The sequence below is a fragment of the Capsicum annuum genome, chromosome 12 (assembly GCF_002878395.1).
Source record: "Capsicum annuum cultivar UCD-10X-F1 chromosome 12, UCD10Xv1.1, whole genome shotgun sequence".
Taxonomy (NCBI): domain Eukaryota; kingdom Viridiplantae; phylum Streptophyta; class Magnoliopsida; order Solanales; family Solanaceae; genus Capsicum; species Capsicum annuum.
In genome coordinates, this window is record NC_061122.1 from 215,834,169 (window position 1) to 215,851,752 (window position 17,584).

The 17,584-nt window shown below is 37.4% G+C and overlaps 2 protein-coding genes across 6 annotated transcripts; both read left to right on the forward strand.

The window, feature by feature from the left end:
* The first annotated feature begins 966 nt into the window (after nucleotides 1–966).
* On the forward strand, nucleotides 967–10,008 carry LOC107850998 (protein At-4/1). Of its 5 annotated transcripts, none has more exons than XM_016695873.2 (8): nucleotides 967–1,128; nucleotides 1,211–1,316; nucleotides 2,794–2,849; nucleotides 3,024–3,101; nucleotides 9,032–9,105; nucleotides 9,192–9,325; nucleotides 9,411–9,506; nucleotides 9,654–10,008. In XM_016695873.2, the coding sequence occupies exons 1-8, from the start codon at nucleotides 1,075–1,077 to the stop codon at nucleotides 9,788–9,790; spliced, it is 735 nt and encodes a 244-aa protein (XP_016551359.1). In that variant the 5' UTR covers nucleotides 967–1,074; the 3' UTR covers nucleotides 9,791–10,008. The 5 variants fall into 5 exon arrangements, with proteins under 5 accessions (XP_016551359.1, XP_047257081.1, XP_016551362.1 ...); XM_016695874.2 differs by having other exon boundaries at nucleotides 986–1,136; XM_016695875.2 differs by having other exon boundaries at nucleotides 992–1,132.
* A 5,461-nt stretch (nucleotides 10,009–15,469) lies between these two features.
* Nucleotides 15,470–16,776, forward strand: LOC107848932 (putative cyclin-dependent serine/threonine-protein kinase DDB_G0272797/DDB_G0274007). The gene is made up of 2 exons (XM_016693643.2): nucleotides 15,470–15,970; nucleotides 16,732–16,776. The coding sequence occupies exons 1-2, from the start codon at nucleotides 15,470–15,472 to the stop codon at nucleotides 16,774–16,776; spliced, it is 546 nt and encodes a 181-aa protein (XP_016549129.2).
* Nucleotides 16,777–17,584: the final 808 nt, after the last annotated feature.

The following is a 17,584-nucleotide window of genomic DNA, read 5'->3' on the forward strand; positions in this document are numbered from 1 at the left end:
TGATTTAAAATCTGGTTATTGGCAAATTCAAATTGATAAAGAACATACTTATAGAACTGCTTTTAATGTTCCCTTTGGACAATATGAATGGAATGTTATGCCATTCGGTTTAAAACTTGCTCCTTCTGAATTTCAAAAAATTATGAATAACATTTTCAATCCCTATATGGATTTTATCATTGTCTATATTGATGATATTTTAGTATTTTCAAAAACTCTTGAATTTCATTTTAAACATCTGCATATGTTTAAACAAATAATTAGACAAAATGGCTTGGTAATCTTCAAACCAAAAATAAGCTTATTCCAGACAAATATTAGATTTTTAGGACATAATATTTCTCAAGGTTCTATTGAGCCTATATAACGAGCTCTAAAATTTGCTAAAAAATTCCCTGATATTATTACTGATAAAAAACAGCTGCAAAGGTTCCTTGGTAGTCTTAATTATATTTCTCCTTTTTATGAAAATCTGTCTAGAGATTTAGCTCCTTTGTATGATAGACTAAAAAAGGATTACAAAACGCCTTGGACTCAAGTCCACACTGATTTAGTAAAATTGATTAAAAAACGAGTCCAAACTCTTCCTTGTACATCTCTTGTAAAACCTAACTGGTTAAAAATCGTTGAAACTGATGCTTCAAATATTGGGTATGGCGGAATACTTAAACAAGTTAATCCCTATACAAAAACAGAATATTTGATTAGATTTTATTCTAATCAATCCCTAACTACTAGCAACGACCAATCAATATAATTTGATTAGGGTTCACATTTACGAAAAAAATGAGGAATTATCAGATTTGAAACAAAAAATAGAGGTTGGATCGAGTTAGTTTTAAATGGTTCAATGATTTTATTGAGTCGAGTAATGGGTTTGAATCAACTATTTGAGATAAAAAAAATAAAATAATTCATTTTATTTGTCACAGTTCAGTTTCCCAAAACATTTATCATTTATTACAGTAGTTGATTTATAGGTTGGGTATATTTGTCCCATTTCAGTTTCCCAAAACATATATCAACCGCCATTTCAATTGCCCAAAAATCAAAAACAGTAAAATAGCCTCAGCAATGGCGGACGAAGTTACGGAGTCATTGCTTTCGAGTTTCGACCAAATATATGACGTAAGCGCGTAAGCTCCTCTCTCTTTCTCTCTTATTCTTCTGTTTATACTTTAATAATTTCCTTTAATTCATTTACATACAGGAATATAAGAAGAGAATTATGGAGCTTCAGACCTTACAAGCGGAATACATTACTGAGAGCTCGAAACGACAAGCTCTTGAATTCACCATACAAAGCCTACAATCTGGTCAATTTCTACCTTTTATTAGTCCTCCATAAATTTTTTCAACTTTTAGGATTTGTTTTTCTATTAGCATAATTTCAATTTCACTGGCCAGGCTTTGAAAATCTGTTTATTTAGTATTGAAATTATGGTGTATAAGTAGGCATAATTTCAAATTTGTCTTTTCATTAAAAATTTTCAATCTGTTTTGTTATGCTTTTACTTGAGCCGGGGATCTGTCCGAAACAGTCTCTCTCTCAAGGTGGGGGTAAGGTGTGGGTACGATTACCCTCCTCAAACCCCATTAGTGGGTTACACTAGGTATGTTTTGAGTTTGGTGCAAAGGTTAATGAAGTAGAATTATGGATCATTATGCAAAAAGTAAAACCTGCACCTCCTGCTTGAGAGTGGGGTGCCTTGGTTATCAACTACAGGAGTACAAATAAAGCACTCGTTTTTAAAGCTCAAGTTGTTAATCAAAGAAAAAAACATTGTTTTATTCATGTTGTGATAGAAAATTTGCAGTTTCTACTTATATGCGTTGGCATTGTATTTTCATTGTTGAATTTAGGAGCTGGGATTAGTAAATAGAGATAATTGCTGTAATTTCGAGACAACATTATTTGGCATGTTTAAACTACTACTTATTTAAAAAAAAAAAAATTGGGGGCAAGGGAACGGGAAAGGGGGAGGGGATTATTTGGCATGTTTAAACTACTATACAAGTATATATGCTTATTTAGTTTTCTTTTATCACATTTTATTTTGATAACTATGGTGTCCGGGCCAGCTCGACTAAATGCATGGGATACCTGCCACCTTCCATCAACAACATATACCAGGTAACTCTGTCCACTAAGGATGGGATAGGACAGATGGAAGAATTACCTAGTCTTCTTGTATCACATTATTGTCTAAGATTTCAAAGAGCTAACTAAGAATCAAAGGCACATTATGTGACATGTGTTCTTTCTTAAATCTATTTATGCAGAGGGTGTTATTTTTCTGATCCATATGTTCTTTAGCACTCGTTTAAGTCAAATCTTAAGAACATGTGAGGATCATTATAGGTTTAAGTAAATAATTGTTTCACTTTTCTTTCTAACCTGCAAATTGATTTATGCATTTCATTATGGTAAAAAGGAGAAGGCATATTTAATTTTCATATGAGTCGAAAGAAAAAATTCCCCATGACTTCATTCAATGGTAGATTCCTTTTGATGATTATCCCTTTTTTTAATGTAGTACATCATGATATTAGGTGATTTATGTGAAATGAACTGCTTTGAAGCTTCCATTAGGCTAAGCATTTGCAGCCCCGATATTAGGAAAAATATCTCTGTGAAAATATTAATAATAGTCATGGTTTGAGGGATACTCCATTGTCTACAGTCTTGTGCCAACCTGATAAAGATGAGCCTAAGCTTTGAGTTTAAGTTGATAAGTTCCTCTGTAGGACTCCGTCCTCTTCATATCAAATAACCCCAGCTAATACTTGCAGAAAATGATCGATTGAGAAAGCTCTACACTGAATCACTCAACAAATTTTCTGATAAGGTGCATACACAAAACAAAAGTCATTTTCCTGTTGTTTATTTGAATTAATGCATATTATGAAGCAGTTGAAAGGGGGCTAAATATTCAGAGCTTTCTTAGTGGTTGCCTGCCCGTCTTGTATGTTTCATTGCTGAAGTTCTTTGATTATCTTGAACTGTTCCAACAATGTGACAGATTGAAACCCACTCAAGTTGCCAGAGGTTGAAGGAGGAACTGAAGAGAGTTCGTCATGAGTTTTTCCAGAAAGAAAATGTGAGCTCTGGAAAATATTTAAAAGTTTTAATTGTTAAACGTATTGTAGTTATTGAAAGTTGTGAAAATTATATATACTAATGTCATTAATGGAATTATGTCAAAACATTTTAGAGTGTCTCAAAATGGGAAAAGTTGTTCCAGATGAAGGGAGTACTGGTTGATTTGTCTTAGTTTACTTGCAATTAAATGTAGAACATCTTCCCAGGAGCAATTGATGAGCAAAGTAGTGAAATACTCCCTCCGTCCCATTTTACCCATCCCAAATTTCCTAATTTAATGTCCCATTTTACTTGTCATTTTTTACTTATCCAGACAAGAAAATTTTTTTTTCCCCGTTATACCCTTAGTGTAATTGATTACTCCTTGTTATTAGCCATTCATCAATATTGAAACTAATAACAAGACACAATTAAGAGGGGCAAAATGGTAAAGTTACATTACCAATCATTATTTTCTTAATAGCTGTGCCATCTCAATTTGGGACAAGTAAAATGGGACGGAGGGAGTACATAGAAGCTTTATCAAAATCTCGGGATTTGCTGATATTACATTCTTTTTTGGCAATTAAATTATATTAAATCACCAAGTGAGAAATACAATCCAGGGGAGAGTTAACTAGCTCAGCCCCTTCTCAGTATCAATGTATGCACCAAATAAACACACAAACCTAAAGGAACTATTACATCCAAACAACCTATCTATACAAAGAAACCTAGAGAGTACTAATATATCCAAAAAACCTGGAATTGGTCCTCACTCTAGTAGATAAAGCAAGCTTCACTTGATGAAGTAGTTTCTCCTTTGTTGCAGCTTGATGTTGAAATATCCTATTGTTTCTCTCGATCCATATGCCATGGATCACAACTGCGAAACTAGCTTTTAGTATGATCCCTCTAGGATGTTTGCCTCTAGCTTGTTGCACTACCCATTTCCATTCTGTGATCCAGTTGTGCGATCCCTCTTGTAGCTTTTGCCATTCTAGTATGTCTTTCCAAATATTGTGAGTATAGGTGCAGCCAAAAAAACGGTGCTCTTTTGTTTCATGTGCAGTTCAACAGAACACACATAGACCATCCACACTCATTCCCTAGGACAATAATAGGTCTTTAGTTCTTAACTTTTCATGAAGGCAAAACCATGGCATAAAGACATTTTTGGGTTCAGCTACATTCTGGCAGATCAACGCTCTCCAAGGGACATTTTCCACACCCCCACGCAAGATTTTGTAAGCACTGGATATGTAAAACTCCCCTCTTTGAATTATATTGTTGTTGTTGTGCAGTAACTGTCAATGCTTCCTCATGTTAATAATTTTTCGAATCATCCAAGCAGGTTGTTTCGGCACTTCCATACTGAAAACATCTCGCCCTTTTATGTAATAAGTATGTACCCAAGCTATCCACTTCTTCTCCTTGCATTGACTAAGTGCCCATTGCAGCTTGCATATAGCCGTTTGATTCCGAATTCTCAAATTAATGATGTTCATTCCACCTGCACTTTTTGGCAAACAAATTTTATCCCATGCTATCAAAGCTCTTTTTGTAATTGTCGCTTGTCCTGACCAAAGATAGCTTCGATCACTTTGATTACCTTCTTAGGGAGTAAGAAAAGTAGAGACCAATACGCTTGTACTCCCAATAATACAGCTCTAATAAGTTGTAACCTCCCAGCGTATGACAATCCTTTGGCCATCCAAGTAGTTATCTTTGAAGTGATCTTCTCTACTAGAGGTTTACATTGTTGCACAGTGAGTCGTTTAGTAGATAATGGTACCCCCAAGTATTTAAAGGGTAGTTCCCCTACTTCATAACCGAGAAGACTCTTAATACTACACCTCGTTCGTTGGTTTACCCCTCCAAAATTTACTTGGCTTTTAGCCAAGTTTGCCTTCATACCTGAGGCTGTTGAAAACATGTTGAATCTTTCCTTTAAGAGCATCACAGATATCTCATCTCCCCTTGCCAGCATTAGTAAGTCATCAGCGAAACAGAGGTGGGTAATACCCAATTTTGGACATCTAGGATGGTTGTTGAATTCAGGTTCTGATCTCAGAGTAGCCAAGCATCTATGCAAATATTCCATCAGAAGAACAAATATATTCGGGGACGTAGGGTCCCTTTGTCTCAACCCTCTTCTAGCCTGGATAGTATCAGTAAGACCACCATTGATTTGAAATGTGTAACTGACAGTTTTAATACATAACATGATCTAGGTTACCATCCTACTTGGAAATCCCAACTCCTTAAGCATTTGTTCAATAAATGTTCATTCCACAGAGTCATGCGCCTTTTGCAGGTCTACCTTGATCATGCATCTTGGTGAGATATTCTTTCTAGTGTACCCCTTCACTAGCTCATGAAGGGGTACACTAGAAAGCATATCTCACCAAGATGCATGATCAAGGTAGACCTGCAAAAGGCGCATGACTGAGCAGTATGTTGTCTGAGATAAGTCTTCCTGGTATGAAAGCTGATTGACTCAGCCCCACAATACCATCTATCACTCCCTGTATTCTACCAGAAATAACTTTGGATATAATCTTGTATAGAGTCGTACATCAGCTATGGGCCTAAAGTCCTTGATTGTTTCATAATGAGACTTCTTAGGAACTAATGTAACCACCGTGTTGTTTGCAGCCCTGAGCAATCTGTTTTCAAGAAAAAATTCCATAACAGCCTCATGTACATCTCGTTGAATAATCCTCCAAGCTTTCTTGAAAAAACATGCATTGAAGCCATCTAGCCCGGAGCTTTGTTATTATCAATGCTAAACAAAGCATCCTGAATTTCCTTCAGTGTGACCTCCTTGCACATCTCTTTTTGTTGTTGAGTGGTGATACTAGGACCTTGTCTCATAATAGTCAAGTCAATAGCTGGTATGCTAGTTGCTGCAGTCCCTAGAAGACCCTTGTAGAATTGAAGAATCTCCCTTTCAATATCATCTGACTTTTGTAGCATTCTCCCATCTAGACTTTTCAAAACTGAGATGTTATTTATACTTGATCTAGCCTTCATACCGTTGAAAAAGTACATGTTATTACCATCCCCTACCTCAATCCAGTGAGCCTTAGATTTCTGCTTGAATACCCTTTCCTGGATGCCAAGCCATTTATTGAGTTCCTGTAATGCCACTTTTTCCCTCACAACCAAGTTCGGACCTATGTGAGAAGTTAACAAGGACTGGATACCTATCAGATAGTCCCGTGCTTCATTGATTCCCTTAGCCAGACTTCCCATAACTCGATGCTTCAACAATTTAATAGGTTCTTTTCATAACTTGAGTTTGTACCATAGCTTGTACATACAATCACCCTCTATATGTTGATGCCATACGCTGTCCACAATCTGTAGAAATCTATCATCATCAGCTAGTGCATTAATGAATCGAAAAGGCTTTCTGCTTTGTGGTCCTTCTGTAATTCAATATGAATAGGAGAGTGATCAGAAACGTGATTCTCTTGGTATTGTGCAGTAATATTTCCATATTTCCTTACCCATGCATCATTGCACATGGACCTATCTATTTTGCTCTATACATGCCCATTAGTCCAGGTAAGATATCTTCCTGACGATTTCATATCCGTTAATGTTAAGATATTGACGGCGTGTTGAAAATCTCTGGTTTCACTATCTGCTACAGGATGGCCCCCAATTCTATCGTTCGTAGATAATGGAGAGTTGAAATCTCCACAAATGCACCAAGGTTTAGTCATATTTGTACCAATTCTGATAAGGCCAGCCCATAGTTCGTTTCTATCTTCCAGGCTATTACTACCATAAACCATAGTTAATGCACATATGAAATCCGCCTTCCTGTCATTAACGATGCAATGAATAAATTGAGAATGTGTCTCCTGATGTATCACACTCACCTCATCCTCTTTCCAGATGATCCATATTCTTCCATTTTCTGCCTGCGCATAATTGTGAATGAAGTTCCATCCCCTAGCACAATTCAGCAAACTAGTATGAAACTTTGGAGCCTTTACTTTTGTTTCTAGTGATCCTGCCAAACAAAATTTATGTTTCCTGAGATAAACTCCCAACTCCCTTTGTTTGAAGGGTCTATTCAAACCCCTCACATTCCAAGTTAGCCATTTCATGCAAAAGTTGGTGTTGTCCCCCCATCTGGAGGTCTGCCTAGAGCAATAGTATCCACCGTACCTAGTGCTAAAGGAGAAAAAGAATTTTGATTCTTCATAAGAGGTCTCCTTTGCACTAACGCAGATCCATGTGCAACCAGTTCAGCGTAAGACATGCTATCCATTCCATCTTTAGAAGCGCTATAGACAATTTTAGCCTTTGGAGTCACCGTCAGGTTAGGAATTTTCGCTTTTCCAGATTGCATCCATACTTTAATCTCATTATCTTTAGTTGTTGAGGTAGGTGCACAGTAGTAGGTTGAGATACACATTGTGCAGCAGATATAGGCATGTAGCCTTTATTTGAGTTACGTTGTCATCCCCTTGAGTTAAAGTAGGTTTGCCAACCCATCGTTGTACCAACTTCCTAGTTCCCTGATGCTCCCCTTTTTGTCTTTGTACTGGACTACTGGTCCTTGTGGTTGCTTTCTATCTCCTATTTTGGCCTGAGGTATCACTACATCCTCCCGTTTACAAATATAACCATGTTGCAAGCATTTAGGACAATACAATGGTTGCCAATCATAAGCCACCAATTGAGTGAATTTTTCTCCCAGAAGGATCTATAATCTCAATCTCCTTAGGCAGCTCACGAGTAATATCAATATCAACCAACACTCTTGCATAAGATATTCGAGATTGTTTCTTCGTACACTCATCTGCGAATAGGGGCTCTCCCAGGTTACTTGCAATCTTGCTCAAAGTTACATGACCCCAACAATTTAGAGGAAGATTCAATAGTCTTACCCAGAGAGGTATAGTTCGAGGAAACTCTTGTTGGAAATCAAAAGTTGGGGACCAGATTTTCAAGAGCAGAGGCATGCTATTCGTCGCATAAGGTCCAAAATATAAGATTTCATCTCTATCCTGTTGGTTCTGAAATTTCACAACATAGTATCTCCCGTCATGTAAGAACAACTCCGGTAAAGTTACATTATTCCATGTTTTTGCAATGTACGAGCTCATATATTTAAAATTGGGAACATCACCCATAGTATAGAGAATCAATGCATTACTCCATTGCTTCGTGTGCTCTACCAAATCAGTCGATTCTAATGTAACAGTAGGCTTACCATCAATTACCGTAGGAGGCATAAAGGTTAAAGCCATACCACTTGATGCAGTTCTATTCTGAGTGAATAATCCTGACCAATTTCGTTGGTATGCGCTATTTTCCTTCTTTCCAGTATCTTCCTTCCCTGGTATATCTATGTTCTCCATGTTCTCCATAGTTATCACCCTCTGGTCAATCTTAATTGACGAGCTAGCATCGCCTTCCAGTAGTTGTTGTGTCATACCTTTCTCCTCTAGCTGCGTTTCTGGTGCTACTGCCTTTTAGCTTTAGATCAGTCATATTCAACTTTGGATCTGCCTCTGTAAGCTTTGAACCACCACCACCCAGCTTTGGGTCCGTCAATTTTACCCCGACACCCTCATTCTGGGGGACTACTGCCACGACACCTGGAGTTACTGTTCCATTGGTGTGTACATGCTCTGCCGCAACTGGGTTCTTCACTCCTGAGGATCCACTAGTTCCTTGATTACCCTTAGTCATGTTCTCAGTCAGGTCTCTCCTCGGCCGACCTCTGTCACTTCACCATTGAAATCGAGGTCAGCGCACGTTAGCAGGGTGGGCAATTGTACGCCGAGTTTTATTTACACTGTATGTTGTCAAATATTACATTCTTCATATTTGAAAGGTCAAAATCCCATGTTTTCCTATGATGATTAAATTTTTTCAGAGCTTACAATTACACTCAACAATGATTATTGAACATGTAAATAGGAATACCGAAGAACTATAGAATCACTTAAAAGGGATCATGCAGAGAGAATTCAAGATTTGGAATCTCAGATCAGGTAACTTTGGTGTTATGAGATATGTACATAGGAAAAATATATTGCTCGTTCAGCAATATCTATTTGTCTTTGATGATATTAATCAGGAAATACCAAACTGAGGAGGCTGTTAACGAAACAACCATAAATCAGCTTCACAGAGATTTAACTGAGCACAGGAGCCAAGTAGACGCTCTTAGAAAAAACTTGGGTCAAGTGTCTGCTGATGTAGACTCCAGATGTAAAGTTCCAAGAACTGTTATATGCTGTTTTGAGTTGCATGCTATTTTTCTTCTACTGCTAAATGTTTAGCTGTGATTTCCTAGATCATTATGAGATTCAAGATTTGAAGGACTGTCTCCTGGTTGAACAAGAAGAGAAAAATGAGTTGAATAAGAAGCTCCAGGATATGGAAAAAGAATGTGAGTGTTGTAACTTCTGATACAAGGACAGTTTTTCTAATAGTCTTTCTCAAGTCGCTCAACTTCCTGCTACCTGGAAGTAAAGCGTTGCGTTACTTCTATAGTTGACAACAGCTAGAAAATAAATTGTTTCTTCTGCATATGCAGTGTTTGTAAGCAGAACTAAACTGGTTGTGTACCAACAAGATTCGACTTCAAGTCAACATATGCATACACTAAAGCAGAAGATAATGAAATTGAGGAAGGAGAACGAGCTTCTCAAAAGGCAAATAGTTGAAAGGTAGTGCTAGTTGATGTATTCACATTTTTAAGTTTTTGTTTTTTGGTCTGAATAGATGGCAAGTCTCAGATGTCATGCTATTGACTGAACTGAGAACACCGAGTCAGTAAGCTTTTCTTGTAAATCCTTGTAGTTCCAAATTCTTGATAGTGTATGTAAACATTCCAGATATTAGAAATCTTCAATTTGAATAAAGGAAAAAAAATCCTAAATTATGTTTCATTATTGACTACTAAATGATTAATTATCTGAGACTCATGGAATGACTTATCACACATGCTCATAGTTTGTTCCCAATTCACTTCTTGGAGAACAAGGACCTTTCTAGGGAATATTTGTGGTCATTTCCTTTGGAACATGTTATGTTTCATTTTCCTTGATTTATGTTGACTTGATACAACCATATTTTTTTTTAGATTAACGGACCTACCCAGGGCTCTCACCTCCCGTGGCGGTGAGGGGTTGAGCCACACACCCCCAAGCCTTATTATAAATAAATAAAAAGAAGTACAAGGAGGGGGACATAAACCTTACCTCCATCCTATGGTGGTTCAAAGTCAACTAGCCTACTAAGACCAGTCAACTCGTCCCCAATACTAGAAGAAACCTAGAAGACTAGACACCTAAGAAGAGGGGACTCCTCTCAAGTACAAGAAATCTAGAAATGCATAGTCGAGGGAGACTCTCCCTTTACAAATAAAGGAAAAATCACAAACAAAAAGATCATCTTCAAGAAGGATATACCTATACTACAACAACAATAACAAACCTAGTGTATTCCCACATAGTGAGGTCGGGGAGGGTAAGATGTACGCAGTCCATACCACTACCGGAGAAGTAGCAAGGCTGTTTCCGATAGACCCCCGGCTCAAGATAAGTAATCACAACCGTACAAAACGCATGGAACAAGATGGCAAGACATAAAAACGCCCCTACAATGGAAGGATATACCTATACTATATAACCTAAAAGAAGAAGGAAAAAGGATGAGAAGAAACAAGGTCTAGGAAACTTTACTATAAATGAGCTACTAACTCATCTAGTACAACTAATAAATCTCAAGGAGGTTCTTTGATCCGCTTCATTTTTCTTCTTCTAAAGTTTATCATGCCAAGTTTGTCAAGAACAAAATGCCCTCGTCTCATCTGGCAGCTGCTGAAACGTGAAATAATGTTGCGGATCCTCATAATTATGACTAATTTTAGATAAAGAATCCGCAACAAAGTTTGCTTCTCTGTATGTGTGTCTACAGGTAATATGCTCAAATTGCTCCATGATTCTTTTAATGCTATCTAGATAAGTTTGAAGCTTCCAAGGAGCTGTAACATGATGCTTGATCCACTTAACAATTAGCTCAGAATCAACTTCTAAAATAATTCTTGAATAGCCGTTCTGCAAACACCAAGTTAGACCAATATGCGCAGCTTCAATTTCCTCTTGGTTGTTGGTACCAAATCCAAGAGGACTAGCATAATCCAAGAGGACTAGCATAGGCAAAAATGAGATTTCCCTGATGATCTCTCACTACACCCCCAGCACCGATCCTACCTGGATTATCAAGTGCACTACCATCTCTGTATTCAACTTCACCACAGTAGTAGTAGGCCTGATCCACCTAACTTCAAGAACCTTGGTCATCTGGTAACACCCCTCTAAAAATATCACCATATCTTTCCAGTTAAAAAGCCGAGAGATGTGAGAAAAATTGGTGTTTAATAGCATGGATAAGCCTTTGAAAATCTGAAACCTAACTCTTGCCAAGTTGGAATGCTTCCCCTCATATTTCACCGCACATCTATTTTTCCATAAGTTCCAACAAATAAAAACAGGAAGATCCTGAAGAGTAACTTATGAGCTTCATTTTTATTTTCAAAAATCCACCACCTCATAATCAGATTCCTTAGTGTAGTTGTGGTGTGTTTAACTCCCAAAGAATTAGAGAAAAATTGCCAAACATTTCGAGTAAAATGACCACTGACCATAATGTGCTCAATAGTATCCGGACCTGGAATGTGACAACAATGACAATCTGATGGATCATAACCTAAGGAAGTCAGTTTCTCATTTGTAGGGAGCTTACCTCTTAATGCTCTCCACAAAAGAAATGAGCACTTAAAAGGAACATGTTTCTGCCAAGTACATATGTTGGTCATTGTTTTACTTCTGTGAGGTCTTATAAGATCCCACGCTGATGAACAAGTGAAATCACCACTAGAAGTAAGCGTCCAAATAGGCTGGTCAGTCGCACCTTCAGTGTAATGAAATTGAGTGTCCATGATCTGATGAACAATAACAGGTAGAAGAATCTGATTGAGTCTTTCAACATCCCATTCACCTTGCACCCAAAGTTGATTAACTTTGATTTTGTTAGACCTAATAGGGTCATTTCTAAAGTAATGAAGAGGTCCCACTCCTAACCAGTCATCCCACCAAAAGGAGCATGTACCAGAATTCAATCTCTAACGAATGTGGTTTTCAGCAATTTGCCTGTTGTACATCATATGCTTCCATACAAGAGAATTTTCAGTATCCCATTTCTTGATCACCGGATGGGCTCTGAACAGTACCCCTTCTGCAAGTCTTTCATTTTCTCTGCATTTTCCTGTTTTTTCTTAATAGTATCTCTTCTTTTTTTCCTCAACCTAGCAGAAGATTTATTATTAGGAGGTTTGTGTACCCCTCCAAAAGCATCATTTACCGGATTTTCTACACACTTCTGAGGCTCATCACCATCATACTCTGCAGCTTCATCATTCACATGAACCATACCATCCCTGTGATCTTTTTTCAATACAAAACCATGTTCATCCATTTCACTATCATGAATATTATCAGCAGGATCCACATCAACCTTATATAAGTCTTGTTCAGGAATATTACCAGAAGTACCATCTGCAAAAATCTGATCAGGAGCATCAAGCATTTCAGTATCAAAATCAGCAGCAACAGTGGTAGCAGGGGCTCTAAAGTCAATCCTAGGGTCAACCATATTAAGAACACCCTTTCCCCTGGAAAACCCTTCCTGCAGTTTAGTAGTTTTCTCCTTCACACCAGCCTCACCTCCATTAACTTCATTATCAGTAAAAACCACGGGGCGGGGTTGATGGAGCATTGAGTCAATACCTGAGGTCCTTTTATGGACATTTTCAGCATTCCCATTCTTTTGAGCTTGAAGTTTTGCCAATTCAGCAATCTCACCTGTTTGCATATTAAACGTATTGGGATGAGTTTTATGAAGCATTGAGTCAATACCTGTGGTCCCATTTTTGGGGACATTATCAGCATCCTTAGCATTTTGTTGATGGCTTACTCCATCAGCTTTGTTGATTCCTTTACCAGTGCCATTTTTTTGTTTGCAGAGAGCTTGCCCAATATCATTTTTGTTGGGGATTTGTGGGTTGGGATTAGCAGCAATAATAGTACAATTTTTGGGTAGGGGTTTTTTATTCTGGACTCCAGAATCAGTATTACAATTTTTGGGTTGTTGATCAGTAGGATTAATAATTTTACCTGCCAGTTGTTGTGGTTGAACTTGCTGATCAGTGTTCTTTGGAGGCTGAGGAGAAATAGGCCTATGGATTTTCTTGATTTTTCTCACTCTAAAAAAGTCTCCCACTTCTCTCTAGATTTTACCATTACTGTTTCCGCCGGAATGGCTTCACAGACGCTGGTGGAGCTTTTCCGACCACCGGACCAGTCACAAAATGAACGCAGTGATAATGCGAACCCAATCCAGCAAGAATTGATCAATAATATCTCTGACAACTCTCAGAAATTGGAAAGAAATAAAGCGGTCATTGGGGTGATTTATGATGAGAAATGGTAGTTAGTTCAAAAAATAATTCCTCTTGATGATTCTGGAGAGATTGAGAATATTGCAAGCTGGATTCTAAAAGGATTAATCCATCTAGGGTGAGTGATTCTGTGATTAATAATGAACCAATAGAAAGAATCGGACAAGGGGAGTTGCAAACTGGAGCGGCTAATTTGACGGAGGTGCGATCTCATATTCGACAAGGGAATGGTAGAGGGGATCATTGCGCCTCTACCACTCAGTTATCAGCTCAGGGAGATACTGTTATCGGTGCCGGAGATTGGTCAAATTCTGGTGACAGTTTTTGGTCAAATCCAATGTCAATCAGTTTCTGAAGAGGCAAGGGATGATTATAGCTCAAAAGCCCCAATTCTTACTGCTCCTTATGATCCGAATTTAGAGATTAGGGTTTCACGTCCTAGTTCTCCCCAAATTAGGCAAAATGTGAATTCTGTGGCTTTAATTCAAAATTCCCATTGTGATATGATGCAAGAAGGTAGTGCGAAGGGAAACATGCTTAAAGCCCTACAAGAAACACTTCCTATTGAATCGAATTTGGATTCCCAAAGCTTTGCACATGCGAATTTGGTCGGAGAGGATAGTCCGGCGGAAATTAATCAAGTGGGGCAATCGCCAATCGGAATCAACTAGAATTGATAAGGAGACTGTTGATTCGTTAAAAGCCCCTCCAAATTATCCTCGACAGTTGTCCAATTTGAATTTTAGGGCTTCGGATGATCATGTTACTGTTCATGGGTCAGATTCTGAAAATTCTGAGGAAGTTGAAGAATTGAATGTGATTGGAGGTAAATGGACAATGCTGAGTCTTCTTCTCATATCCCCACAGGTGAGTCCAATAAATCTATTGATATGAAAGGAAAAGTAGATCTTGATAATTCTCTTAATGAAGTTGATAAAGGAAAAAATATCTGCTGAGAATACTATTGCTAGTGAACTTCCTACTGTTGATCCTAAGAGAAAAATCAAGAAGAACCAATTGAATGTTGCTGTGGACAACAATAGAACCATCCCGAACCTTATATTCCTGACAATAAACCTTTGGAAGTCTCTAATAATTAGGACTTTCAAACCAAGTGTACCAATTGCTACGGAACCTATTCTGACCACCTCCAACTCAAAAGATAGAGATGAGAACCCCGATCCCATCAACAAGAATCAACAGCAAGCATGGCCTAAAATACCTCCCATTGCTTATCCTCCAGCTCCTACTGTTTCTCATGCTATGGTTACCAAGTTGAGAGCTCAAGAGGCTATGAAAGTCACCACTATTGAGATTAATCCACTATTGACTACGACTAAACAAATTTGCCAGCAGTTGTGTTTAATCCTACTGATTTCAAAGAAAAACTTGCTGCAAGGTGTAAATATACTTTGATTGGCAAATTTGCTAATACTATGCCCAAAATGGAGGTCATTAGAAAGCAGTTTATTCTGCAAACTGAGCTCAAGGGTGGGGTCAAGATAACTCACTACAATGCAAGACATTTATATATTGATTTGGAGAATGAATATGATCATTCTACTGTTTGGTCTAAAGGTAAGATGTATATTTAAGGACAGTTGATGATGTTTCAATTATGGACCCCTACTTTCAAACCTGATGTTGAAACACCTCTTGTCCCAGTTTGGGTTGTGTTACCTGAACTTCCTTGGCACTATTATTGCATTGAAGTTGTGGCTCCCTTGTTATTTCCTATTGGAAAAGTTTTAGTCTTGGATCTGGCTACATATAAGAAAACCTGAGGGAGTGTGGCTAAAGTGAAAGTGCAAATTGATTAAACCTGAGGGAGTGTGGCTAAAGTGAAAGTGCAAATTGATTTGACTAAAGCTAGACCTCAACATATATGGATGGGGTATGATGAAGATGAAATGGAGAGGGGAGATGGCAAGTTATACAATATATATGAGGATGTACCTGAGTATTGTTCTTATTATAAGCACCAAGGTCACACACCTGTGACATGTACTATGAAGAGAAGAGATGATGAAGCAAGAAAGAAAAAGGAGATGGAAGAAGCTGAAAAACATCTTAAAGATCAGATGCATGGTATTTCTGAGAGTACAAAAGCAGAACAAGTGCAAGATCAGCAGATTAATACTGAGCAGCCAGAGACAAGCCACAACAAGGATGCTGAAAATACTCAAGAACAAGACCGATGGCAAACTCAGAAAAGAAGGAGCAGAAAAAATAACCAACAAACACAACAGGTTCAGCAGCGACAACAGCAGGTTCAACAACAAATACACCAGCAACAGGTACAACAAAAACAGCAGGGAGTACAGAAACACCAACAGCAGCAGGTGCAGCAACAACAACAGCAACAGGTACAACAACAGCAACATCAGCAGGTACGACTTGATACAATCATTAAGAAAGTTTTTATTAGAAGTGTATTTACCAAAAATTTATAAGGTTTCTCAGATGCCAAGTCATATTTATGTGAGACATGTCTTTTCCTGACATGTGAATTGATATGGGCTCAACTTTTAAGCACTATATTAAGTAAACAGTTCTCTCTCGTTTTGATCAACTTTTTGAGAAAGGAAAATTAATATTTTGAAAAACAAATCAAATCAAGTTCCATAAGGGAAACCCCAAGCCATAGCCTATTAATAACAATAATAATAAACTCAAAGTTCAAGCTTAAAAAAATTCATAAACAAGCAGGATTAGTCATTGAAAATTTCAAACCTAAAACTCCGAATTTTGCATTCTGCCCTAATTGGATTACGGATAAACAAATATCAACTACTCAATAAAATACATAAAAATAAAAATAAAAAACAACAAAATACACCCAATGTATGAAACTATTCAATTTAGTGGATGCTTCATTCAATGGATTCTTACATATATGTACCTTATTACAAATAGGCCCTTTAACTATACAAAAATCGAACAAAAAAATACTTCAATCCTACCTAGCAAAATGCATGTATACACTTAAAACACTTTAATTCTAACTCTGACACGCGTGGTTTTGAGTGTATACACGCATTTTGCCCGGTAGGATTGAAGTGTTTTTTTGTTCAGCTTTTGTATAGTTAAAAGGCCTACTTATGCACAGACAAAGTTTAAAGTCATAGTTATAATGTGTCTTTTTTATTAGGTGGCTGCAGATGAGTGGATTACTAATTCACGTAGGAGTGATTGAGTTTCACACATATAAGTTGCAGAATTGAAGTGATTTTTTGTTTAGCTTTTATATAGTTAAAGGACCTACTTGTCCAATGGTAAAGTTAAATGGCATAGTTATAACTCTATGGTTGTGCTGAACGATTAAGATGATCGAAAAGTTTAGAATTCCATTCGCTGTTAAATAAGGATATAATGGTATATGATGGGATCCTGGTATGTGACAGCCAAGAATACCCATGGTATTAGCTACATCACCTTTTATATGAGATAGCTGATCCCATCATTTTAGTTCATTCCGATGAAATTGTTATGTCTTATTCCGTCAATGAAGTGCAGTGCAGGACATTATTTTGACATTGGTATCCTACCAATCAAATAACCGTTAAGAAAATGTAAGGCGAGGGTGAAAGGAAAAAACTATGTGTTTGTTATTTGCTGTGTTTTTTTGGTGCTTGTTAGGTTGTTAGTTCTATTTTTTTTTTTTTTTTGACTTCAGTTGAAGCAACCTCATGTCTTTGTATATCTTAAATATCTCTTATTTCAAACTGTAATGGGCTTCATTTTTTCATCTGGATTGGTTTTCAATTTCTTGAAAAACAAGAATTTGAATTGATTCTTGAAATGGGTGTGGTTAAAAATTTGAACTTTACAAGAAAGAATTATGGGGTTTGGGTTAGAATTGTGTTGTATTTATTGGTTTTCTTTGGAGGGTTTTGTCAAGTAAAGGGTGTAAGGCCTCTTAGAGAAACGTATCCTTCGTGGGGCGATGAGGTTAGTAATTTGCAGTTTTTTTATGTATTTGTTGTTGTTTCACAGTTATGGGA

Excerpts from the sequence above, each read along its gene's own strand:
- LOC107848932 (XM_016693643.2), top strand. The coding sequence starts at position 15,470 with ATGGGGTATGATGAAGATGAAATGGAGAGGGGAGATGGCAAGTTATAC. Across the intron at positions 15,971-16,731 it reads AACAACAGCAACATCAGCAG|GTGGCTGCAGATGAGTGGAT; the intron begins GTACGACTTGAT and ends CTTTTTTATTAG.
- LOC107850998 (XM_016695873.2), top strand. The coding sequence starts at position 1,075 with ATGGCGGACGAAGTTACGGAGTCATTGCTTTCGAGTTTCGACCAAATA. Across the intron at positions 1,317-2,793 it reads CATACAAAGCCTACAATCTG|AAAATGATCGATTGAGAAAG; the intron begins GTCAATTTCTAC and ends TAATACTTGCAG. Across the intron at positions 9,326-9,410 it reads TGCTGATGTAGACTCCAGAT|ATCATTATGAGATTCAAGAT; the intron begins GTAAAGTTCCAA and ends GTGATTTCCTAG.